This window comes from Mobula hypostoma, chromosome 8 (assembly GCF_963921235.1).
Source record: "Mobula hypostoma chromosome 8, sMobHyp1.1, whole genome shotgun sequence".
Classification (NCBI taxonomy): domain Eukaryota; kingdom Metazoa; phylum Chordata; class Chondrichthyes; order Myliobatiformes; family Myliobatidae; genus Mobula; species Mobula hypostoma.
In genome coordinates, this window is record NC_086104.1 from 104,670,020 (window position 1) to 104,697,153 (window position 27,134).

At 43.6% G+C, this 27,134-nt stretch overlaps 1 protein-coding gene across 4 annotated transcripts in view; it reads left to right on the forward strand.

Annotated features, from left to right (window-relative positions):
• LOC134350815 (unconventional myosin-VI) overlaps window positions 1-27,134 on the forward strand; it is a 281,728-nt gene that overhangs the window by 107,567 nt on the left and 147,027 nt on the right. For all 4 annotated transcript variants that reach the window (XM_063056533.1, XM_063056536.1, XM_063056534.1 and 1 more), the window contains one exon: window positions 17,633-17,702. In XM_063056533.1, the coding sequence (XP_062912603.1) occupies window positions 17,633-17,702 (70 nt within the window). The remainder of the gene's footprint in view (window positions 1-17,632; window positions 17,703-27,134) is intronic.

Genomic DNA, 27,134 nt, shown 5'->3' on the forward strand with positions numbered 1-27,134 from the left:
ACAAATCTGGCAAAGGGTACAAGACCATCTCAAAGACACTGAGCGTACCTCTGGGTTCAGTGCAGTCCATCTTGAAAAAGCGCAAAAAATTTGAAACCACAGCCACACTGCCCAGGTGAGGCTGCCCCTCTAAACTTAGTCGCTGGAGAAGAATGGCGCTTGTAAGAGAGGCAACTGTGATACTAATAGTTTGAGGGAGCTGCAGAAGTCGGCGACTGCAACTGGAGATGACGTTCATGGGTCCACAATTTCTAAGGCCTTGCACACAAAGGCTATTTCAAAGTTCAACATCAATTAATTATGAAAATACATACATGTCACCATATACAACCATGAGATTTATTTTCTTGGGGGCATACTCAATAAATCCATAACCGAATCAAAGAAGGACCGCATCAATTTGGGCGTTCAACCAGTGTGCAAAAGACACAAACTATGCAAATGGAAAAAGAAAGTAATAATAAATAAGCAATAAGTATCGAGATCATGAGACGAAGAGGCCTTGAAGGTGAGTCCATAGGTTCAGGGAATATTTTAATAATGAAACGAAGTTGAATCAAGTTTTTCCCCTTTGGTTCAAGAGCCTGATTGTTGAGGGGTAATAACTGTTCCTGAACCTGGTGGTGCAAGTCCTGAGATTCCTGTACCACCATCCTGATGGCAGCAGTGAGAAGAGAGCATGTCCTGGGAGGTAAGGATGCTTCTTTCCTGAGACAGTATTTCATGTAGATATGCTCACTGGTGGAGAGAGCTTTACCCGTGATGGACTGGGCCATATCCACTACTTTTTGTAGGATTTTCTGTTCAAGGGCATTGGTATTTCCGTACCAGGCAGCCAGTTTAATATACTCTCCACACACATCGATAGAAGTTTGTCAAAGTTTTAGATGTCTTGCTGAATCTCTGCAAACTCCTAAGGAAGTAGTGGCACTGCCGTGCTTAAGTGCTGAAGTGCTGCGCCCAGGACAGGTCCTCAGAAATAATAACACAGAGGAATTTAAAGTTGCTGACTCTCTCCAGCACTGATGAAGACTGTCTTATGGACCCCTGGATTCCTCCTCCTGAAGTAAATAATCAGCTCCTTGGTCTTGCTGACATTGAGTGAGAGGTTGTTGTATGGGACCACTCAGCCAGAGTTTCAATCTCCCTCCTATATGCTGATTCGTCACCACCCTCGATTTGATCTACGACAATGATGTCATCAGCGAACTTGTATGTGGTGTTGGAGCTGTGCTTAATCCCGCAGTCTTAAGTGTAAAGCACACAGCCTTGTGGAGCACCTGTGCTGATGGAGACCGTGGAGGAGATGTTGTTTTGCCAATCCGAACTGACTGGGGTCTGCAAGTGAGGAAATCGAGGATCCAATTGTATAAGGAGGTATTGAGGCTAAAGTCTTGAAGCTTGTTGGTTAGTTTTGAAGGGATGGTGGTATTGAATGCTGAGGTGTAGTTGATAAAGAGCATTCTGACATCTGTATCTTTGCTATCTAGATGCTGCAGGGTTTAGTGAAGAACCAGTGATATGGCATTTGCTATGGACCTTTTGCTCAGTAGGCAAATTGGAGCAGGGCCAAGTTTCTTCTCATGCAGGAGTTGATATATTGCATCAACCTGTCAAAACACTTCATCACTGTCGATGTAAGTGCTACTGGATGATGGTCTTTCAGACAGGTTACCACGTTCTTCTTAGGCACTGGTATGATTGAAGCCTGCTTGAAGCAGGTGGGTACCTCAACTACCAAGGCAAGAGGTTAAAGATCTCAGTGAACACTCCAGCCAGTTGATCAGCCCAGGTTTTTTGTGCTTGACCATGGATTGACATGTCAGAGTGGGAATGGGGGTAGGAATTAAAATGGTTGGCCACTGGGAAATTCTGCTTTCCAGAGCTGATCTCGTCGGCCTGAAACGTGACTGTTTATTCGTTTTCATAGACGCTTGCCTGGCCTGCTGAGTTCCTCCAGCATTTTGTCTCTGTTACTCTGCATCTGCAGACTATTTTATGTTTATCATTATCAACCAAGAGTCTTTCAACTCTTCAGCATGAGATGTGGCTCTTGACATTCTTGGCTATAGAGTGTGGGAAAATAAATGGTCGTGACTGAAGTCTGCATTCAACAAAGATTGTGTATTGCTATAGTTACTACCAAAGGTTTTGAGGAGGTGCTATGGCAACGTAGCTGGTTAGCGGGAGGCTACTATAGTTTGGGTGTTGGGGTTAGGAGTTCATTTCTGCATCCTCTGTGAAGAGTTGTATGTCCTCCCTGTGAACATGTAGGTTTCTTCTGGCACCTCTGGTTTCCTCCCACGGTTCAAAGGTTTACCAGTTAGTAGGTTAACTGGACATTGTAACTTGCGATTCTGGGCGGTGTGGCTTGTTGGGCCAGAGGGTCCTGTTCTGCACTCTCTCCCTAAATCAAGGGTTCCCAACATTTTTTATGCCATGGGTCCCTACCATGAACAGAGGTGTCTGTGTATGCCAACTATAATTAATGACCATCTGTACAAAGCTTTTGTGGGGTGCTGCTATTTCTCTGTTTCCAGACTGTGATGCTGATCTTGTGTTCAAATACAATAAAAAAGAGGCATTCTCTGAAGAGAATGTTGTTCCATGCTGGTTTTCCTATTAATTGTCAGAAATTCTAAACTGTAAAGACGGTAGCTCAGTTATTGCAAATCAGTTCTGCTATTGATCACCCCCTTGCTAGGTTATTAATATAGAATGCAATGTGCAGAACACAAATAAGTGTGAAGTTTTTGATAGAAAGGCCATAGCAAATTGAGCAGATTGCAGCAGGAGAAAGGAATTTTCCAGTTGTTGAATCGAAAGGCGCGATGCGTTCACTAGAACTAGGGGACACAGCCTCAAGATTCAGAGGAGTAGATTTAGGATGGAGATGAGGAAGAACTGCTTTTCCCAGAGGGTGGTGAATCTGTGGAATTCTCTGCTCAATGAAGCAGTGGAGGCTGCCTCAGTAAATATGTTTCAGACGAGGTTGGGTAGATTTTTGCATCGTAGGAGAATTGAGGGTTATGGGGAAAAGGCAGGTTAGGTGGAGATGAGTCCATGGCCAGATCAGTCATGATCTTATTGAATGGCGGAGCAGGCTCGACGGGCCAGAAGGCCGACTCCTGCTCCTATTTCTTATATTCTTGTGTTCTATAGAAGGAAACAGTTAACCTTGTATGTACTGACCTGAAAGTGACGACAAAGCACAATGGAAAGAAATGTAAATAAATTGGTTGGATTTGTATGATGTAAGACATCCCTGCTCTGTGAAAAGAGAAAAAGAACCCAGTTAGTTCTCACCTGGAACCTACCAGCCTTCTCCTTCCCACCCTCCCCCCACCTTCTTTATAGGGCCTCTGCCCCTTCCCTCTTCAGTCCTGACGAAGGATTCCGGCCCGAAACGTTGACCAATCTTTTCCACGGATGCTGCCCAACCTGCCGAGTTCCTCCAGCGTGTTGTGAGTGTTGTCAGTTAGTCCTTCTGTCAGGCAGACTGCACCACTCAAATTTCCCAGAGTATTATTAGATGGGTGGTGGGGTGGACATGCATTTCTACCAAAGGAGGTGTAAGGCGTTCCTTCTCTCCTCCAGCCTGCGGGTCACCCTTGGGCAAGCTGTAGCACCTGCCAAGCCCCCCTCCGTCAGGGTCCTGTGAAGCCATGGGAACAGGTGGTGGATAGTCTTAGGAGCAACCGGTGCATATCGCAAGTCCTAGTTATGTCACTGACGCCAAGCAATCTTTGAAGGGTATTGATAATGGCTAGGGTTCCCTGTCTTGTAACGATACAGCATAGGAGAAATCAATGGCAAACTGCTTCTGTAGAAAAATTGCCAAGAACAATCACGGTCATGGAAAGACCATAATTGACCATGTCACATGACACGGCACATAACGAGTGAACATTATTAGATTAATATTTTATTCCAGAATTTCTTGCAGTTTCTGTTTTTATTGCAGATTTCTTGCATTGTAATTTTTTTTTATTTTCAGCGAAACAAACTTGGCAAAGGCACCAGAAATCCTTTGCTTATGGAGTTTCATAGCGCACTATGTAGGACAGGGTTCTGAACCTGGGGTCTATGGACCCCTCGGTTAGTGGTAGGGGTTTGTGGCATAATACAGGTTTATAACCCTGCTTTTGGAGGTTGAAATGAACCATCACGTTCCTTCTCTTTATTTCCTGTTGATGGGCCTCCTCCTGCTCATTCATGTGCTGGTATCAGTCTTTGAGTCAGCAGATTGTCCCTCTTGTAGGGTGTGGGCAGTGGGTTTAAGGTGTGCTCCCTTTTTAGTGAGAGAAGTCAAGTTCGTTGTCATTTAACTCTATACATGTATACTGCCGAATGAGACAGTTTCTCCAGACCAGGCTGTAAAGCACAGTGGTGCATATAGCACACAGTAACGGAGGCAAGTAAGAATTAGATCTACAGATGAATTAAACATGGATAAACAAAGTAAGGTGCGTAAATTGTACTTTACCTTCCAGAATTTAATTTATCTGATGACACTTCAAATGTGATGCGGCTGGGAGTTCAGAACCGTAATGGTCTGAGGGGAGAAGCTGTTTCCCACCCTGACCATTCTTGTCTTAATGCATCGGAGTCTCCTGCCAGAGGGTAGAAAGTCAAGGAGGATGCTGGGTGGATGGGTAGGGATCCTTGATCATACTAAGGGCCCTGCGTATGCAGCGGTGCTGAAAAGTATACCCGATGGATGGTAGGGAGACCCCAGTCAGCTCTTCCCACTGTCCTTTGTAGGGACTTGCGGTCGATGCTCTGCTGCTACCGTACCACATGCAGATTGTCAGGACATTCTCCTGTAAACTTCAGTTTAAAAAGTGTTGACTTGTCCGCTTGCAGATGGATATTTAAGATTCCAAGGTGTCAGTCATCTAGTGCTCTGGCCAGTGTTTCTCTTGCGTTTAATTTGATCAGTATAGGTGCTCTGCTTGTTCATTTACATTACAGTTTGAGTAGCCGCCTGCTACATTGAGCATCACAACTAGGGTACTTCATTGGCTCAAACCACTGTGTGATGTCCTGAGGACCAAGAAAGCATCATTGAGATGCTGGTTCCTGTTTAAGGCCAGACCCCTGGGAGTTCGTCTACTTCTGTTTACACAATGTGCTGAAGCCGTGTTGTGGCAGATGGGATTTTAATGATGAGTCAACTTCCTCCAGGGTTTCTTTTTCCAGTGCAGGTGCAGGAAACATGTCAGCAAATTAACTTGTTATGTGAACCTTTGGAGGGAATTGGTGGAGAGGATAGTTTATGCATTGAAATTCCAGCTGAAATCAAAGAGCTTAATTATTTGGGAAATAATATACTTGAAAATGTTCATACATGATGTTGGCACAGAGTAAAATTAAGTATTCTGCTCTAGTTGAGGGGTCAACTAGTAACTAATAACTATTCTTGGTTTATTTCTAGGGTAGGTAAAGCATTCAAACATGGGAGCCATTTGGAGCCTGGCTTTCCATTTGTAAATATGTTTGTCTTTTACTTCTGGAGGTGAAGGGACGTCAAGAAGACATCTCAGAAGCAATTGACTGAACTGCTCGATATGTTTTTTTTTTAAACAGTGCATGGTTACAAGTTGATAGGTTTGTCCCATTCTCTGCTAGTGAATGGAACTGTTGTACTATTTGAGAAATATCCAGAATAGGCACTGCACTGGAAGATGGGTTGTTTACTGCCCAGAGTAACTCACAGATGAATTCACTGATCAAATGCGCCAATGTGCCTGACTCCCTCCTGAGAATTGTGTGTACAAGTCAGCAGCACACTTACCCAGCAATTGTTTTCCCTGATCTGGGGAGCCACTCAGTTGTTTATAGAGCTGTTGACAAGATTCTCTGTTTTATGAACAAGCTGTTTGAGCTGTGTTTTGCCCCAGAATCCACCCTGTACATCTGTCCCCTCTTCCCCTAACTCTCTCCACCCACCCCAGGCCGATATCTCATGTATTTCTCATGAGACTGATGTGCAGTATTCACAAGCTTATCTGTTGAGGCATTGAGTTGAAGAATCAAGTTTAGTTGCAGCTTTTTAGAACTGTGATGTGTCTGCATCTGGAGTGTTGTGTTTAATTCTGTTTGTCCTGTCATCAGAAGGATGTTGATACTTTGCAGAGTGTCCACAAGAACTTTACCAGGACGCTGTCTGGACCGGACAGTGTGCTATGTAGAGAGGTTGAATAAACTTGGGTTGGGTTGTTTTCTCTGGAGCACTGGAGACTGAGGAGGAGACTGATGGGAGTTTATAAAATTGAGAGGCGTACTGTAGATAGGATAGAAAGTCAGATTCTTTATTCTAGGGTAGAAATGTCAAATACTAGAGGTGAGAGGAGTTAAGTTCAAAAGACGTGTGAAACAATTTTTTCCAGTTATTGATAGGTGCTGGGACCAATGTTCCCTCGAATTTCTTTTTACAGCTGTATAAACCAACCATTGCCCTGAGCAGGAAATTTTTACATGGCCTGAAAATTGCACAGATCTTTAAATGTTTTTCGTTCGTTATATACTTCAGAATGAAAATTGAAAACCTCATACTTTTTAATTTATTAATTGAAGGTATAATGACATGCAGTACAATAAGGAAAAATGTTCGTGTTTCATAAACTTTTTCTTGTGTCTTTATTACAAAGCCTTTGTCTATAAACACTGTCCAGATTAATTTCACATCCAGATGGAAGATGTGAGCTGACAGTTTGTTAACAATGAGCTACTGACTTCCATTTTGTGTTTATTGTTACAATTTGTAACATTGTTGGAACTGGAAACACTGAGCATGGAAATACATTGAACCTCCAAAACGTTTCAAAGTGAAGGTTGTGGTATGTTTATTATCTAGAACAATTATGGATTGCATTCATTAATACATAATTAATTACAGGGTATTTCACAATTATATTAATAAATATTTCAAAACTATGAGCATATTTTCATATGCAAACATTATATATAAAAGAAATTTCCAGCTGCTGGGCAACAAAGACTATGTGTGTGGGAGCATTTCAGTTACTGTGTTGCCGCGTTCCCGTGCAGTTTAGCGGGATCGGTAGTCAGAGCCATGTGCAGGTAGAAGAGTTTAGGTATCATTAGCTAAGTTGGTTTGACACAGTTTTGTGGGTTGAGGACCCTGCTCCTGTGCTGTTCAGTTTGTTCTGTGTTTCCATCTTGCTTCGGGGTACTTTGTATCATGATTATCTGTTACATTATTTTACTATTTTTGCTTCTCAGGGGTATCAGCATTGCTTGGGCACATCCGAGAATCTTGTCTTAAAATGACTGTTGTCAAGAGGAAGTTGCTTACCGAGCAATGTTGGGCCGAAATGGTGGATTTTACTTTATGCAGCCTAGTCTAGATTGAAACACTGAACCTAATTAGCATGGATGTTTCTCGACTCACAGTAACAATGAGATTCGGCTTCATGAAGGCTGTAAGAGTACTAATTTACTCACAGAATAAAGTAGTCCTTTCACAACCTAGCAAAATGATTGAAGATTTTTTAAATCTGGATGACAAAATATCAAAAATTACAGAATAGAAAAGGAAATTCACTTTGCCATTTTAAGTACGTGGTATTTTCTAAACAAGATCTTTGTTCTTCACATGATCAAGTCTTGGCTGAGCTTAATGGGGTTTCTCTTCTTTGTGCAGTACACAATCTTATAATTAAGGTTTCTTCATTCACAAGTTGTCCACGCCAAATTAAATCAAACTTCAAAATTCCAAGTACATTTATTGTGAAAGCATGTATGCAGTTTACAACCCTGAGATGTGTAACAAAGAAAACCCTTGGACCCTGTTCAGAGGTGGGGGGGGGGGTAATCAGACCCTCCCACCCCACTCCAGCAAGCAAAAAAATGACACAAACAGCAAAATTAAATGAGTGAAAAGTACAGAATATAAAACACCAACCCGTAAAAGTCACTGAAGGAGTTCAGGCATATTCAGTTGCAGCTTTGTTTCTAGTTCAGCCTAGCTCTGTCATAAGTTACCTGCATCCCAATCAAAATCACATAAGATAGCAACAAAAAAATGAGCAACCGAAAGTTGACGATTAGTATCCATGTAAGAACACAAAATTCATTTGGAGTGAATGTTTGGACAAAGCCCCCCCGAACATTGCTGTCATTAGTGGCACTGGGAATGCGATGCTGAATTGAGTTCAGTCATTCTGAACTGATCCTGGCAGAGTATGCGTGATGTGATATTACAAAACAAATCACAGATTCTGCAAGAGCCCACAGTACAAATGTATCAGGGATCTGCATCAGAAATTAAGTTCATTGTCTTGAATGTTGGTCTCTGCCTCAGAATTCCGAGTCTCATGAAAGAACATAGAACAGGAAATCTACAGCACATTACAGGCCCTTCGGCCCACAATGTTGTGCCGGCCATGTAACCTACTCTAGAGACTGCCTAGAATTTCTCTACCGCATAGCCCTCTGTTTTTCTAAGCTCCATGTACCTATCTCTAGAGGCTCTTAAAAGACCCTATTGTATCCACCTCCACCACCGCCGCTGGCAGTGCATTCCACACACCCACCACTGTCTGTGTGGAAAAACTTACCCCTGACATCCCCTCGGTACCTATTTTCAAGCTCCTTAAAACTACGCCCCCTCGTGTTAGCCATTTCAGCCCTGGGAAAAGGCCTCTGGATATCCACATGATCAATGCCTCTCATCATCTTGTACACCTCTCATCATCTTGTACACCTCGATCAGGTCACCTCTCAAGGCCCAGTTCACTCAATGTATTCTCATAATGTATGCCCTCCAGTCCGGGTAACATCCCTGTAAATCTTCTCTGCACTCTTTCTATAGTATCCACAAAAAAAATGGGTCTCAGTTGCTTTTTCATAGCCATTATCTGTCAAACACTCTGAATTTTGTCCCAATTCTGTTAAGAGTTGCTTGTCATGATGTTTTAGAATAGGAGTCCCCAACCTTTATCGCACTGCGGACCGGTTTAATATTGACAACATTCTTGCGGACTGGCCGACCGGGGAGGGGGGGTAGGGTTGCCAACAGCAAGAGTAGCAGTCAAATTCTTTGGGTTTACCCCGAGAAAGACTACAATGACCATGAAGCCTTGCGCGGGCACCAGTGCACATGCTTGACTTGCGTGTGCGTGTACCTGCCGATTTTTCTCTACAAATCGTTTTTGCCGATTCTGTTTTTGGGGGGGGGGGTGTTAATCACGACTGGAATATAGGTGATAAGTGGCTAATACACTCAATTTCGTTTCTAAAAGGGTTTATCTAACGAATTTAACATTAAACCCACTGCGCATATTTTCATCGCATGAATATAGTGATAAGTCAATTATCAGGGGAGCTTGAAGTAAGTGTTGAACGAACTTCCAGTAGAAGTGGTAGAGGCAGGTTCGAAATTATCATTTAAAGAAAAATTGGGTAGGTATATGGACAGGAAAGGAATGGAGGGTTATGGGCTAAGTGCAGATCGGTGGGACTAGGTGAGAGTAGCGTTCGGCACGGACTAGAAGGGCAGAGATCGCCTGTTTCCGTGCTGTAATTGTTATATGGTTATATAAGTCACTTATAAGTCAATAGCATTATAACATTTTAAATAACGTTTGGATATTAAACACACAGCACATATTTTCCCCGTATGACCATAAAAAATCATTGCAACACACCAATATCGCTGAATCAGTGGGAGCCCTGGGCTTGTTTTCCTGCAACAAGACAGTCCTATCGCGGGGTGATGGGAGACTGTGATACTCGAAGGGGGTTCTTTATGTCCAGTCTATTCTGCAATTTAGTTTTTGTTGCATTCATTGCAGAAAACTCTGCTTGACAGCGATATGATGTTGGAAATGGAAGCAACGTTTTCGGTGCTTTCCTGACTATCTCAGGATATTTAACCTTGACTTTGATCCAGAATGCCAGCAGAGATGTGATGTCAAACATACTTTTCAGCCCGTCGTCATTTGCAAGCTTGAGGAGTTGATCTCCTTCCCACACTGACATGGATGACGCGCGGGTAATGATCTCGTGTGCGTTCAAGCTCAACAGTGGGCGTGACGGAATGAAGAAAGGTGCAGCCGACTCATATCGCCAAATCATATCATTTCCTCGCGGCCTGGTAGCGCATGCTTTGCGGCCCAGTGGTTGGGGACCGCTGTTTTAGAATATCCATTCTCTTCCCCTGTTGGAGATTTGTGTTGTATGGAAAGAGTTGTCTGTTTTGAGGTGTAACTAGGAACAGTACTTTGTTGCCTGAATGACGGTCAGACAAAAAAAGCTGTAGATGCTAGATATCCAAAACACAAACAAAATACTGGAAATACTGAGCAGGTCAGACAGTGTCTGTGGAGAGAGAAACAGAGTCAACATTTCTAGTCTCAGAATTTTCGTGCTTCTGATGAAGGTTTTCAGACCTGAAGCAATAAGATAATTCTCTTTTCACAGATGCTGCCTGATCTGCTGAGTGTTTCTAGCATCTTGGAACATTGAATGGTACAGCACAGGAACAGACACTTCAACCCGCAATGTTGTGCCAAGCTAATTAAGCTAATAACACCTAATCCTTTCTGGCCCATATCCCTCCATTCGCTACACATTCATGTGCCTATCTAAGATGCTTTTAAATGTCTATGTTTGAAACAACTTGCTTCACGCAGCTCCTTGGAACCTGCCCCTATAATGTTAGACATTTTGACCCTGGGGGATGAAGTTACCAGTTATCTCGTCTATCTGTGCTTTTTGTTAATAGCCTTTATCAGGTTTCTCCTTGCCCTTCACTGCTTCAGAGGGAGCAACCCAAGTTTGTCCAACACTCCTTGTATCACATGCCCTCTAATCCAGACGGCATCTTGGTAAACCCCTTCTGCACCCTCCCCGTTGCCTCTGCATCTGACCTATAACAGAGCAACCAGAGAAGAATGCAATTTTCCTGATATGGCCTAACCAGAGCTTTATAAGGATGCAACATAACCTCCCGGCTCTTGAACTCAACTAACAAGCATGCCATAGGTCTTTTTTACTACCCTGCTGACTTGTATGGACACCCTCAGGGAGTTATTAGTTCTCTCTGTAAATCAACACTGTGAAGAATCCTGCCATAAGCTGTGTTCTTTCTCTTTATGTTTGCTCTCCCAAAGTGCAACACTTCACACTTGACTGGATTCAACTCCACCCACCACCCCTCTGCTCATATCTGCAACTGATTTATATCCTGATGCCTCCTTTGACAACCATCTGCACTCTCCACAATGCCACCAATCCTTGTCATCAGCGCGCCCACTGACCCACCCATTCACATTTTCACCAAGGTCTCTTGTATACATGACAAACACAGAGATCCCAGTGGAACACCACTTGTGACCGAACTCCAACTGGAGTTTTCTATTTTTAATTTGTTGCCTGAAGATTATTTGATTGAGGCCGCTTCAGTCATTAGAGGATGCCTTGGAGCTTCTGGCGATTGTGGTCATGCGGAGTAATGATCTGAGGCAGCTTCAGTCATTAGAGGATGCCTTGGAGCTTCTGGCAATTGTGGTCATGCAGAGTAATAATCTGTTTGATGTAAAGCTCAAACCAACCTGTGCCCAGGCTGTCTGAGCTGAGGATACGCAACTTCTTCCACGCCTGACTGACCCTCGCTGCAGGTACCATGGTCCAGTGAACCCTGTCCCAGGTACACACCACACACCGCATGCCCACCTGATCCAGAGTTACAGCTTTGAACAAAACATTTGCTGAAATAAACAGCATTTACTAACTTTAGTACAGTGAAATACTGCTCTGACATGGCTATACCTGGCCCCACTTGGGCTATAAGATGTGCAGTGGGAACAGAATAGCGCCATTCAGCCCATCGAGTTTGCTGTGCTATTCCATCATGGTTAATTTATTATCCCTCTTAACCCCATTCTCCTGCCTTTTCCCTCTAATCTTTGACGCCCTTAATAATCAGGAACCTATCAACCTCTGCTTTAAATATACAGCCGCCTGTGCAATGAATTCCACGAATTCACCATTCTCAGGCTAAAGAAATTCCTCCTCACCTCTATTCTAGAGGGGCGACCTTCTATACTGAGACTTTGCCCTGTGGTCCTATACTCTCCACTGTAGAATCTATCTAAAACCTGATGGCTTTCTTGCCGTACAAAACCTTTGAAGGAGACCTGAGGGGCAACTATTTCACACAGAATGTGATGCACATATGGAATGAGCAGCCAGAGGAAGTACTCGAGGCAGGCAGGAGCAATAATAATATGAAAGGACATGGTTTAGAGGATGTAGGCAAGTGGATGCTCAGCTGAGAACCTGGTTGGCGTGGATATGTTGGTCTGAAGTACCTGAATCTGTGCTGTTACTCTGATGCTATGACTCAAAAGCACTTTGTAAGCTGGTGATGCATTGGGCCCCAGCATCATCTTGTGGGGTCAACAAAAGGTGCTTCTCTCGTATTTAAATGCTTTTTTAATGATCGCTGGGTCCTGCTGAATATTAAAGGAGCGCAGGTCTACCCCATCAGTGAGTTGCTCACTGGGTGAGAAAGTGAAGCAGCCTGAGTTGAAGGAGGTCTGAAGTCTAATGGCGAGTGACCTTGAGACCCTTTTGGACATCATTAATATGAAGTGCTGCAAGTTTGATTTACTGATTTATTGACGGAGAGCGGGGTGGACGGCGGAGGAGCCGGGACTATGTCGAGGTGACGACGAGGCCTCAAGCCGTGGTGTTGCCTGTTTACAGCTGCTGTGAAGGAGACATTGGAGCTGGCATGCTCCACCGGGGACAGCATTGCAGCATTTGGGCTGGAGTTGGTGCTTCTCTCCCCCTCCCCCCGCCGAAGACAAGCTCTGTTGCGGCCATCTGGAGATTTCAGCGGCGTTGGATGGCTTGATTTGTGCTACTGTTTCTTTCTACCTTGTACGTGCTTTGTGTTGTGTGTGGCTGTTGGTGCTGTGTTTGGCACCTTGACTCCAGAGTAATGCTATCTCGTTTGGCTGTATTCATGAGTATTCATGTATGGTTGAATGGCAATTAAACTTGAATTGAATTAGATTGAATAGATTTCAAAACTTATTGAAGTCAAGAGATTCATAAGAAATTTGGGCTTTTTCAAACTCTCCTGCTGAGGCTGTATCTCAGTGAAGCTGAGACCAAAGGTGTAATTCTCTCGTCTAATGTGATAGCTTCATATCTAACTGCTAGATCCAGTTCAAACCAAATCATCAAATTCACTGATGACACAACAGTATTTGGCCTCATCAACAACGATGACGAGATGGTGTACAGAGAGGAGGCGGAGCAGCTGGTGGAATGGTGTGAGCCCAACTTGAGTCTCAACGTGGACAAGACTAAAAAATTATGGTGGGCTTCAGGAAGATGCAGGCTGACCGCTCTTCTGTGGAGAGAGTTAGCACCAAGTTTTTGGGAGTGTGCGTGATGGATGATCTCTCCTGGTCCTTCAACACTGCAGTAGTCAAGAGAACACAACAGTTCCTCCACTTCTTGAGGAGATTGAGGTCAGTAAGGCTTACCCCGCCCTCATTCTAACCAACTTTTACAGGAGCACCATTGAGGGTGTACTGTTGAGGTCCATTGCTGTCTGGTAGGGGAACTGCAGGGCATCTGACCGCAGGATCTCACAAAGGATTGAGAAGGCTGCTGAGAGCATCATGAGAGTCTTCTCTTCAGCCATCCGAGATACTTATCAAGAGTGCTGCATGCGCGAGGCCCTTAGCATTGTCAGGGGTCCCTGCCATCTGTACAACAATCTCTTTGACCCCCTACCATCAGGCATGAGGTACGGTAGTGTAAGGACAAGGACTGTTCGGATTGGAAACAGTAATCTCTTTCCCCAGCCTGCGAGATGACTGAAATCCCTGCCGCCACTCAGGTCTCATCACGTATGAAGCGCCAGTGCATCGTACTATGTACTTTTTAACTGGTGTTGTAAATGCACCTTGTGCTAAATTCTGGAATATGTTTTATTACTTGTTAATTTATTTGTGGTAACATTACATTGTGTTGTGTGTGAGTCATATGTAGTGTGTTGTGCACCTTGGTCCGGAGTAAGGTGGTTTGGTTTGGCTGTGTAAGTGACAATAAACATGAACTTAAACTTGAGCCTGGTGGTTGTAGGGTAACAAATGTCCCTGAAGCTGGTGGTATGGGACCTGGAGCTCCTTCCCAATGGCAGCAGCGAGAAATGAGCCTGGCCTGGATCATGGGGGTACTTGATGGAGATTACTTTCTTGTGGCAGTGGTCTTTTCAGATGTGCTCAATGGTGAGGAGGGCTTTTCAAGTGATGGACCAGGCTGTATCCACTTCATTTTGTCGGCTTTTCTGTTCACGGGTATTGGTATTTCCATACCAGGCCATGATGAAAACAGTCAGGATACTCTCTGCTGTGCATCTGTCAAAGTTTGTCAAAGTTTTCGATGGCATTACTAATCTGTGCAAACTTCTTAAAAAACAGTAGAGGCACTGCAGTGGCACCTGAATGTCCAAGGACAAATCTGAGGAATTTAAAGTTACTGATCCTCTCCACCACTGATGTCTAACTCATGGGCCTCTGGTATCCTCTTGTTGTAGTCAATAATCAGCTCTTTGATTTTGCTGACAATGAGTGAGAGGTTCTGACACCATTCAACCAGAATTTCAATCTCCCTCCTATGTGCCAATTCATCACCACCTTTGATTCGGCCAACAGCAAACTTAAGTTGGCATTGAAGTGGTACTTAGCCTCACGGTCACACACATAAAGTGAGTAGAGCAATCAGCACTGAGCCTTGTGGTGCACCTGTACTGATGGTGATTGTGGAGGAGATGTTGTTCCCAGGACTGATTGGGATCTACAAGTGAGAATCCAGTTGCACAAGGAGGTATTGAGGCCGAGGTCTTGGAGCTTATTGATTAGTTTTGAGGGGATGATGGTATTGAATGCAGAGCTGTAGTGAATGAAGAACATCCTGATGTATGCATCTTTACTGTCCAGATGTTCCAGGGCTGAGTAAAGAGCCAATGAAATGGCATCTGCTGTTGATCTACGACAGTGGTGTTGCCAACAAACTTGAATATGGCATTGGAGATGTGCTCAGCCACACAGTCATAAGTGTAAAGCGATAGAGCAGGGGGCTAAGCACACAGCCTTCTGGTCCACACGTGCTGATGGAGATTGTAGAGGAGATGTTGTTGCCAATCTGAACTGGCTGGGGTCTACAAGTGAAGAAATCGAGGGTCCAATTGCATAAGCAGGTATTGAGGCCAAGGTCTTGGAATTTATTGATTAGTTTTGAAAGGATAATGCTATTGAATGCGGAGCTGTAGTTGAAAAAGAGCTTCCTGATTTATGCATCTTTGCTGTCCGGATGTTCTAGGGTTTAGTGAAGAGCCAATGAGAGGGCATCTACTGTGGACCTGTTGCTCTGGTAGGCAAATTGGAGCAGATCCAAGTTGCTTCTCAGGCTGGAGTTGGTATGTTTCATCACCGACCTGTCTTCACAATCACTGTGGATGTAAGTGCTATTAGACAATGGTCATTGAGGCAGGTCACTGTGCCCTTCTTGGGTACTGGTATGACTGCAGCCTCAGACTGCCGAGGCAAGAGGTTAAAGACGTCAGTAAACACAGGTCTTCAGTACTCAACCAGGTTGGTGTCTGGGCCAGATGCTTTCTGTGGATTCACCCTCCTGAAGGATGCTCTCATGTTGGCCTCAGAGGGTCTTTGGGGGCTTTGGGAGTTTGTGAATTTGCCTCCATGTTCCGTCGATCAAAGTGAGCATAAAAGGCTTTGAGCTCATCTCGGAGAAACCTTGTTATCATATGTATCAATAAAGGAAGGGCATTGTAAACTGAACTGCACCTGCAAAATCCACTATCTGCATCAGCTCTTGATACCTGCTGCATGTGGTTTCCTGATTGCAAGACGGTTTGATATCCGGTTTTGAAGCTCAGTGCATTTAGAGCTCAGCCATTGGCACGATGGAGCTGGCATGATGGCACTCTGGACTGACAGGGCACTGCTCGTACATTTCCTGACCTCTGTCTGCACAATCTGCCGTTGAGTGAATGTAAGCTGTGTGTACTCGTTAGTATCAGTGTTGATGAAATATGTGATGGGTCATGTAAAAAATATCTCCCTTTCATGTCTTCACACACCTGGTTATAATCTCAATGTTTCTCACTGCGAAAGTTATAGGAATATGTGGCAGTCCCATTCCTTCCTCCCACACGTACACAGTCCTTTTACCCCAAGATTTTCCGCCTTCCTTGGTCTCCAGTCTCCAGTGGACTTGGATTCTCACTCAGATCTGCATTTATTGGAGGCCAAAGAAGACATAGCTATTGATAGGCCTTTGACTACCCCAGTGGACTCCCTGAAATTCACAGCCATGCGTTGCCCATACATTAAATTGAAATAGTTACCCCTTGACAAGAGAGCAGCCGGTAATAAACTGATGCCAAGTTGCAACTGCGCATTAGCCGGAGGCATTCGGGAGCAGGGCAGGTTAAGACTGGGAACGTCAGGACTTTGTTGATCTGCTGGTATTGACCTTCTGTCAGAAGGAGAATGGAGAGGGGAGGGCATGTTGGAAAAAAAAACAGCACGTTTCCACTGGATTGTGACCATTTTATTTACATGCATAATTCACCTTTTTTCTTGTACTGTGGGAATTTCAGTCAGTTCAGCTTCATTAATGTGATGTCTCCTTTTGATGTGGGTTGTACCTTACATTTTTATAGTTGCACAATTAAATGTGGGATTACTGATTTAAGTTACCAAAGCACACTTTCTGTTAGGCTGAAGGCCTGTTTCAGATCTTCTGCTGTTATAGAAGCTGCAGTTTCCCCGACACTGGCACCTCAGGGTTGTAACGCTTAAGGTGTGGGGAAAGTAGTGGTTGAAAATTCATGATGGTGTCCAATGGGATGTTCCTGAGGAAGAAATCTTCCTACAGGGAGCTTAGAATGTCCATTGGCCCTCAGGAAGCCTCTGGATTTGTGGCCGGAGTGCATCCTGCACAAAGTCCGCTCGTTTGTTATGTGCTGTGTCATATGACGCAGGTGATTACGGTTGACTGTGACCATGATTGTTCTTGTCAAATTTTTCTACAGAAGTGGTTTGCCATTGCCGCCTTCTGGGCAGTGTCTTTACAAGACAGGTGACCCCAGTCATTAACAATACTCTTCAGAGATTGTCTGCCTGGCATCAGTGGTCGCATAACCAGGATTTGTGATGCACACCAGCTTCTCGTACGACCATCCACCACCTGCTCCCATGGCTTCACGTGACCCTGTTCAGGGGGACTAAGCAGGTGCTACACCTTGCCCAAGGGTGACCTGTGGGCTAGTGGAGGGAAGGAGCACCTTACACCTCCTTTGGTAGAGACGTATCTCCGTCCCGCCACCCTGCACAGGCATTGTCATGTTCTAACTTCAAGTTTGTACATTCTAATAGAAATATACAGATTGGAAAGATATAAATCTGCATAGAAATCACTCCACTGGAAGGAACACCTGGTGATGAGGTTTCCAGTTGCTTGGAACTATTGGTTTCTTATTGTTAATGACATATATTATTATCATTTCTTAAAGCTTTGCTGCAATGAATTAACACAGATTTTCTTTTCCCCCCAGACTTTTGTAGCTCCTGTCAATCAAGTTTTCCCTGCAGAAGAAGACAGTAAAAAGGATGTTGAAGATAACTGTGAGTATGGTGCATGGTTCTGGGATGGCATTAACCCAGACACTTGTCCTGCAGTCTGGAGTCATTCTCTTGAGTATTGCCATATCTCTGAATTGCCAGATTTGCACTTTGAACAGGTTGAACTCTTAACCCAATGCAAAGTGTTTAGTAAACCATTCTACAGTTACACAACATTGATGACCTTCACGGTTCCAATAACACTGAAGCATTGCACCTGCCTGGAACGGTTCACTCAAGCACACTCTCACACATTCGCTAGCGATTGGTCCCTAATTACTCACTTAGTATCGACTGATGTAAACCTCCTCCTTAAACTGAAGCTCTTTATTAGGGCACCTGTCTTGCCAGGAATATTCCCCAGGCTGGAACTCCAGCTTTGTAACCTGAATTTATCACTTAACCCAGTCTTCAACCTGGTGACACGCCTCAACTCTGAACTGATTCCACAACCTACAGATTCACTTTCAAGGACGCTACAACTCATTACTCTGTTTTTTTTTGCACAATTTGCCTTCTTTTGCACATTGATTGTTTGTCAGTCTTTGTTTAATGTGTTGTTTTTCATAAATTCTGTTGTGTTTTGTTATTTTTCTGAAAATGCCTACGAGGAAATGAATCTCAGGGTAGTGTACGGTGACATTAATGTACATTGATAACAGATATATTTTGAATTTAATTCCTCAGCCTTTCAATCCTGCATATCAGGGTCATTGTCACTATGATTTCAGTGGTGAAACTATGAAACTGTATTGTGTCATTGTATGAGACAGTATGTTTGAACTGTACTCAACTGAGAACATCACCCACAGTTTTATTTTGGCTTGTAATCTTGTTTGTTCAGATCCCATTAACGTGCTGTTTTATTTCTGAGAAGGAGATAAAGTGTTGCAACATTCTTGCTCAGGAACGTCAGAAGGAAGCAACAAATAATGCCTCATTTTAATTTTTGGCACAATATGCACAAGCTGTTAATAATGGTCACAAGTATTTTTGTGTTCTCCAAAGCAATGGATGCAGTACAGCTTGTAATTGAAAATTACGTAATGTTGCATTGAATAATTTTAGAATTAGCAAGGAAACCAGTATGGCTCACAGGTCTTTTGTCAGTCATGGAAAACTGCAGCACAGAAACAGGCCTTTCAGCCTATCTAGTTGGTGGTGAAGCAATTTGAACAGTCTCCTCCCATAGCCCTCCAATCCATGTACCTATCCAAATTTCTCTTAAATGTTGAAATCAAGCTGGCATGCACCACTTGTGCTGGCAGCTCATTCCACACTCTCACAGCCCTCTGAGTGAAGATTCTCCTCAGGTTCCCCTTAAACTTTTCACCTTTCACCCTTTACTCATGACCTTTTAGTTCTAATCTCACCCAATCTCAGTGGAAAAAGCCAGCTTGCATTTACCCTATCTATATGCCTCATGATTTTGTATACCTCTATCAAATCTTCCCTCAATCTTCTATGTTCCAAGGAATAAATTCCCAACCTATTCAACCTTTCGTTATAACTTAAGGCCTCCAGACCCAGCAGCATCCTTATAAATTTTCTCTGTACTCTTGCAATCTTATTTATGTCTTCCCTATATATAGGTGACCAAAACTGCACAAAAATACTTCAAATTGGGCCTCACCAGTGTCTTGTACAACTTCAACGTTACATCCCAACTTCTGTACTCAATACTCTGATTTATGAAGGCCAGTGTGGGAAGAGCTTTCTTTATGACTCTATCCACCTGTGACACTACTTCCAATGAACTATGGACCTTATTCCCAGATCTCTTTGTTCTACAGAACTCCTCGTTAAGTCCTACCATGATGAGTCCTGCCAAATGCAACACCCTGCACTTGTCTGCATTAAATTCCATCAGCCATTTTTCAGCCAATTTTTCCAGCTGGTCCAGATCTCTGATAGCTTTCCTTGTTGTAACTACACCTCCAATCTTGGTGTCAACTGCACACTTGCTGATCCAGTTAACCGCATTATCATCCAGATCACTGATATAAATGCCAAACAAGACAGACCCAGCACCAATCTCTGAGGCACACTACTAGTCACAGGCCTCCAGTCAGAGAGGCAAACATCTACTACTACTCTCTGGCTTCTCCCACAAATACAATGTCTAATCCAATTTACTACCTCGTCTTGAATGTTGAGGACTGAAACTCCTTGACCAACCTCCAATGTGGGACCTTGTCATGTACCTTGCTAAAGTCCATGTAGACACATCCATTTGATGACTTCAACTTTCCTGGTAACTTCTTCAAAAAAAAACTCTTTAAGATTGGTTAGACATGATCTACCATATACGAAACCATGCTGACAATCTCTGATCAGTCCATGTCTATCCAAATACTCATATATTCAGTCCCTTAGAGTACTTTCCAATAACTTTCCCACTGCTGATGTAAGGCTCACCACCCATAACTTCCTGCTTATTTTTAGAGAATTTTTTTGCAGAGGAGATTTACCAGAATGCTGCCTGGTTTAGAGAGTATGGATTATGAGTAGAGATTAAGGGAGCTAGGGCTTTACTCTTTGGAGAGAAGGTGGATGAGAGGAGACATGATAGAGGTATACAAGGTATTAAGAGGAGTAGATAGAGTGGATAACCAGCGCCTCTTCCCCAGGGCACCACTGCTCAATACAAGAGGACATGGCTTTAAGGTAAGAGTGGGAAGTTCAAGGGGGATATTAGAGGAAGGTTTTTTACTCAGAGAGTGGTTGGTGCGTGGAATATACTGCCTGAGTCAGTGGTGGAGGCAGACACACTAGTTAAATTTAAGAGACTACTAAACAGGTGTATGGAGGAATTTAAGGTGGGGGGATATATGGGAGGCAGGGTTTGAGGGTCGGCACAACAATGTGGGCCGAAGGGCCTGTAATGTGCTGTACTATTCTATGTTCTATGTAAACAGTGGAACAACATTAGCTATCCTCCAATCCTTTGGTACTTCACCCGTGGCTAAGGATGATTTAAGTATCTTTGCTAGGGCCTCTGCGGTTTTTGCAGTTGCCTCCCACAGGGTCAAAGGGAACATCTTGCCAGGCCCTGGGGATTTATCCACCCTAATTTGCCTCAAAACACCAAACAGCTGCTCCTCTGTAATCTGTGCAGGTCCATGACCTCACTCTGCTTTGCCTCACTTCTATAGACTGTGTCCATCTCCCAAGTAAACACACTTGGTAAAAATTCATTTAAGGTTTCCCCCCATCTCTTTTGGCTCCACACATTCTGATCTTACGGAGGACCAGTTTTGTCCCTTGCAGTCCTTTAGCTCCTAACATGTTTCTGGAACGCCTTGGATTCTTCTTCGCCTTGTCTGCCAGGGCAACATCATGCCGCCTTTTAGACTTCCTGATTTCCTAAGCGTTTTCTTGTATTTCTTGTATTCCATAAGCACCTCATTTGCTCCTACCTGTCGATACCCCCTTTTCTTAAGCAGGGCCTCAATATTTCTAGAAAAACCAAGGTTCCCCACACCTGTTATCTTTACCTTTTATTCTGACAGGCACATAAAGCCTTGTACTTGCAAAATTTCTCCTTTGAAGGCCTCCCACTTACCAAGTGCACCTTTGCCAGAAAATAGCCTGTCCCAAGCTACACTTCCCAGATCCTTTCGGATACAGGTTTCCCCCGCCATCCGAAGGTAGAACGTTCCTGTGAAACGGTTCGTAAGCCAAAATGTCGTAAAGTGAAGAAGCAATTACCATTTATTTATATGGGAAAATTTTGTGAGCGTTCGCAGACCCAAAAATAACCTACCAAGTCATGCCAAATAACACATAAAACCTAAAATTAAAATAACAGTAACATATAGTAAATGCAGGAATGATATGATAAATACACAGCCTATATAAAGTAGAAATACTTCTCTAGAACGATTGCCTGTGCAGATCTCCGTAGCGGAAATCTCACACAAGCGTTCTCGGCAGAAAATCTCACGCAAGCGCTGTTGGCATAAACGCGCTCTCCAATAACCTTTAAACTATGAAGCTGCCAAGCCAAATCTACCAAATAACAATACACAGACTATATAAAGTAGAAATAATGTATGTACAGTGTAGTATCACTTACGGGAATTAGGAAGACATCGAGCACACTGATGATGGTGTGTTCGACTGAGTCGTCGCAGGCTGGGTGGTGCAGTGGCCCCCACCCTCCAGGCCGCCGACTGATACATTGCTGCGAAGCACGCAGGGGTAACCGGGAGGCACACAGCACATCTTTAAGAAAAAAGCTGAAATAAACATGCTAATTAATTAGGTGCTGCTCGGCACGTAAATGGCGCAGATCAGAGGCGATTGCCGATTGCATCGGCACTGATCTGGGCCGACAATTACGTGCTAGGTGGCATCTAATTAATTAGCATGCTTATTTTGGCTTTTTTCTTAAAGATGTGGTGTGTGCCTCCTGGCTACCGCTGCATTCTCCGCGAATCGGTATAGTATCTGTCCGGGGCCCGGGGGTTGGGGTGGTGGGACACGGGGGTGTCATCTCATTGTCAATCAGGGCAGGCAGCTCATCTTCTCCTATGACTGCCTACCTCGATGTTGAAGGTCGAGGTTCGTCGTCTGCTGTGGCTGATGTGGAAGGCTTGCTTGACTGCTGAACCTCGATTTCGATTGTTATCCTTTCCTCTTCCAATTGCATCAGCTCTTCATCTATCAGTTCTTGGTCATGGGATGCCAAAACCTCTTCAACATTATCTTCGTCAGCTTCCACAAGCTAAACTCACTTTGTCCCTGCTTTGTTCACCACGATCGAAACGCTTAATTATGTCTAGTTTTATGCTAACACCCTTACGAGCTCTTTCAGGCTTTTCCGACACCTTAGAACTTATCTTGCTAACGGCTGCTCAATGCAATGTGTTTAAGCAATGCTGGCGAGAATCCGGGGGAGAGCGGCTGCTCGGGGTGTGCGCTGCCTTTTATCGCGCGCTGATTTTTTATCGTGCGCTGCCTTTCTTCGTAACAGTGAAAACACCTTCTGAAAGCGAAAACAGGGTACTAATGTAGGTCTTTCGTAACAGTGAGGTTTCGTAAAGTGAACGTTCGAAAAGCGGGGGACACCTGTACCATCAGAATTGGCCTTTCTCCAACTTACAATTGCAGCTCACAGACCAGACCAATCTTTTTCCATATTTACTTTAAACTAATGGCATTATGATCACTTGATGCAAAGTGTTCTCCTACACACACAAACTTTGGTCACCTGCCCTATCTAATTCTATAATAGCAGATCCAATATTGCACATTCTGTCGTTGGGACTTCTATGTACCGATTAAAGAAACTTTCCTGAACCCATCTGATGAATTCTATCCCTTCTGTTACAGTATAGGAGTCCTAACCAATATGTGAAAAGTTAAAATTACCTTAATATAACAACCTTGTGTTTCTTACAGCAGCCTGTGATGTCCCTACAAATTTGTTCCTCTAATCCTGTGGACTGTTGGGTGGTCTATAGCCCCAGTAACGTGGTCAAACCTTTATTATTCCTCAGTACCACCAATAGTGCCTCACTAGAGAAGTTCTCCAGTCTTTTCTGACTGAGCACTGCCATGACATTTTCCATGATTAGTAATGCTACCCCTCCCCCTTTGATTCCCCCCCCCCCGCCCACTCTATCATGTCTAAAACAACAGAACCCCGGAATACTGAGCTGCCAATCCTGTCCCTCCATGAATGGCTACAATATCGCAATTCCAGGTGTTGATCCGTGCCCTGAGGTCGTAGGCTTTCCCTACGATACTTATTGCATAGAAATATACACAGCTCAGGACACTAGTTGCACCGTGCTCAAACTTTTGACTCCTGACTTTAAGGTCTTGCCAACATCTGCCTCCACAACCTCTCTGCAAACTGTTCTGGTTCCCATGTGAATTAATAAGAGAAAAATAAATGAAGCTTCTACTCTATTACACCAATGCAATCCAATGTTCAAAGTCCTGATTCCCATTCTGACATTGGTTTAGCAGGCTTCAGCATGTTTTTAATATATTCCTGTTATGGATGCTGTAAGTTGGTCAGATTTCTCTTTGATGCGTGCGCAGTTGTACCTTGAGGGGTTTGAGAAATATATTTTGGTCCTTCAAAAGCGGAAGCTGTAATGCTGCATTTCCATTTAATGCATTGAAAGTTTAAACCGTGTGCATTTTCAGTCTTTTTTTTGAATCATAAAATAACTTTATTTAGACCAAATTGGGCAATTATTTGGAATATTCACTAGCTAAGCATTCAGAAATTACATGAAAACCTACCAGGTGAGTGAATAATCCTAATAAGAAGCTTAACCGTGTTGGTCAATGTCCACCTTTTTACTTCTGTGGTGCTGGTTATTGTCACTTTAGAATTGGTGCGTTGTAGCCATTTAATGCCCATCCCTGATTATCCTTGACAAGATGGTCTGAGGAAGGCTGTTGAAATGCTGAACGTTCTCAGAAAGAGAGCCCCATGCCAGTGACAATGAATGAATGGTATTTGCTTCAGTCCAGCTTCAAGACTGTTTACTGTCACTCTTCAGTACTCGAGTGTAAAGAAGAACAGAATGATTGCTACTCTCGATCCGATGCCACATTAAAAAAAACACAAGCTTAAAGAACATAATAAAAATCCACAATAAATAAAAGTATAAAAACAATCTTATAAAACACAATGTACAGTAACTGAGTGGGGCCATATAGACATGATTTACTTATTTAGCAACACAGTGTAGAATAGCTCCTTCAAGCCGTGCTACCCCACCACCCATATTTAACCCTCCCCTAATCACCAGACAATTTGCATTGACCAGTGAACCCACCCAGTATGTCTTTGGAGCGTGGAGGAAACTGGAGAAATCCCACCCATGTACAAGCTCCTTTACAGGTGACGCCAGAATGGAACGCTGATGACCCAAGCTGTAATCGAGTCGGGCTAACCACTACACAACCATGGCACTCATGGTAAGATTAGCTTACCATGATAGACTGATTGTTTGTACATGAAGTGGCACTTGGTAAGTATGTATGCAAGGTGCCCCTGCCACCCACCCTATCAATTGTTGGAGTTCACGTATTGGGGAGCTGCTGTTGAATGAATGTAACAAGTTAAACTCCACAGCATTCCAGGGCTGAGATGCTGCTATCAGTCTTCAAGATATTAACTAGAGCAGTACAACTGAGAAAGTGATTTCCAAGGACATAATCAAGACTGGAGCATCTCAGATACGAGGGAAGATAGGATGACTTGGGTTGATTTCTTTGGAACAGAGGAGGCTAAAAGAGAGATTCAATTGAAGAGTGCGGTATAAAACTGGGGCCGAAAAAGTGTGAATGTGACAGATATATTTCACAGAGTTCAAAAACGAAGGGGCAGAGATGTAAGGAATTTGTTAGAAGGATTGGAGAAGGGGATTGTATTTTCACCAAAGACCTGCCAAAAGGGTGTGGAGGTAGAAACCCTCATCACATCTAAACGGTGCTTAGATAGTTACGTGAAGAGCAATGATTTACAGAGCTACCGATGCAGAACTGGATGGTGGGGTACTGCTGGTTGGGTTCTATTCCACAAGCACAAAACCTGGATGACCATGCTCTCTTCTCGCTGCTGCCATCAGGAAGGAGCCTTGGATCCCACACCCACAGGTACAGAGACAGTCATTACCCCTCAACTATCAGACTCCTGAACCAGCGTGGATAACTTCACTCACCTCAACACTGAACTCGTTCTGCAACCTATGCACCCATTTTCAAGGACTCTACAACTCATGCTCTCAATATTTATTTATTTAGTTATGATTGTTTACTGTCTTTTGTATTTTCACAATTTGTTGTCTGTTGCACATTGGTTGTATGTCTTTGTGTGCAGTTTTTCATCGAGGCTATAACGTTTCTTTGTATTTGCTGTGAATGCCCACCCACAAGAAAGTGATTCTCAGCATCTCTAGCATGTTGACATGTACGTACTTTGATAATAAATTTACTTTGAACGTTTCAACTTGGAAACCATTGGGCTAAATAGGTTCATGGCTGTTTCCAGCCCAACTCTAACATATGCTGATGAAGATGCCCATCTAAACTAGTCCTACTTGCCCACGTTTGGCCATGTTCCCCTCAACCTTTTCCCATGAATGTACCTAGTGTATCTTTCTCTGATTTTAGATGCCAGGGGAATGTGATCTACTGGGCAGCATCACTTAGGCATTGTACAAAATCAATACTAACCAGAAGTCAGTCTTTGAACCATCCTCTCCACTGGTGGTATTGTCTTTGTGATGGGGTTCGGTGTTCTGTGGAGATCACCTTTGGATGTCAGAAATCCAAAGATTTGAACTGAACCTGGGTTATTTGCATGAGCTGAGGATAATTCTGTCATCGTGCTTGGCCTGGTTTCACCCTGCCCTTCTTCCCTTTTTTTGCTTTCCGGTGCACAAAAGCAAGTTGATTGAGCTAAACGCTGCCTGGGCAGGGCGAAAAGCATTATCAGGGATGCATCTCACCCTAACCATGGACGTTTTACTCTCCTCCCATCCGGTAGGCGCTACAGGAGCCTCCACTCCCACACCAGCAGGCACAGGAAGAGCTTCTTCCCTGAGGCTGTGACCCTGCTGAATCTCTCATCATAGCGCTTCGCAGTATTGCATCCGTATTGTACTGTAGCAGTATGTTTATATTTGTGTGCTGTAGCACTTTTTTTATTCGCAGTTATTTTGTATATAACACTATTCTTTGCATTTCTGGTCAGATGCTAAATGCATTTCATTAGCTTTGTATCTGTACTCGGCTCAATGACAATAAAGTTGAATCTAATCTAATCTATTGTGTACAAATTCTGCTTGAAGGGTTTGTTTTACCATATTGCCCACGGTATTGAGGTAGATAACACTGTGGGATTCGAGAGCAGTCCCAGTTTAGTTTTTACAGGAAACAAACATTTCCATATTTCTATTGCTACTTACCAAGTGTAGCTGGGGCCAATTCTTTCATTATCACTTTTAACGTGTGACATTTATCCCTGTCACAGCTGATAGATTCTTCCTCCTGTCTGTTGTATTCAGAGATTCCATTTATTTCCTTTTTAAAAAAAAGAACAGATAATTTTGAGGTTATAGCTTTGTTATGATCAATATCATCTGTTTATCATCTTTCGGAGAGCTACTTGAGGGCCTCTGAATGGAGGGTATGTCTGGAAGTTATTTGGAAACACTGGGTGCTGGTGTAAAATTGTGAATGTAGAAAAACAGGAAGAGCGAAGGAGTTTATGTCCAAATTGCCATGAGGATTTACTTATTTAGTGATACCGTGTGTAGACTCTTCTGGTTATCTGAGTTGTGCCGCTCCAGATACCCCATAACCTTGTTTAACCGTAACCTAATCATGGGGCAGTTTGTAACGAGCAATTCACCTACCCAGTACGTCACTGGAGTGTGAGAGGAGCCCAGAGCACCTGGGGAG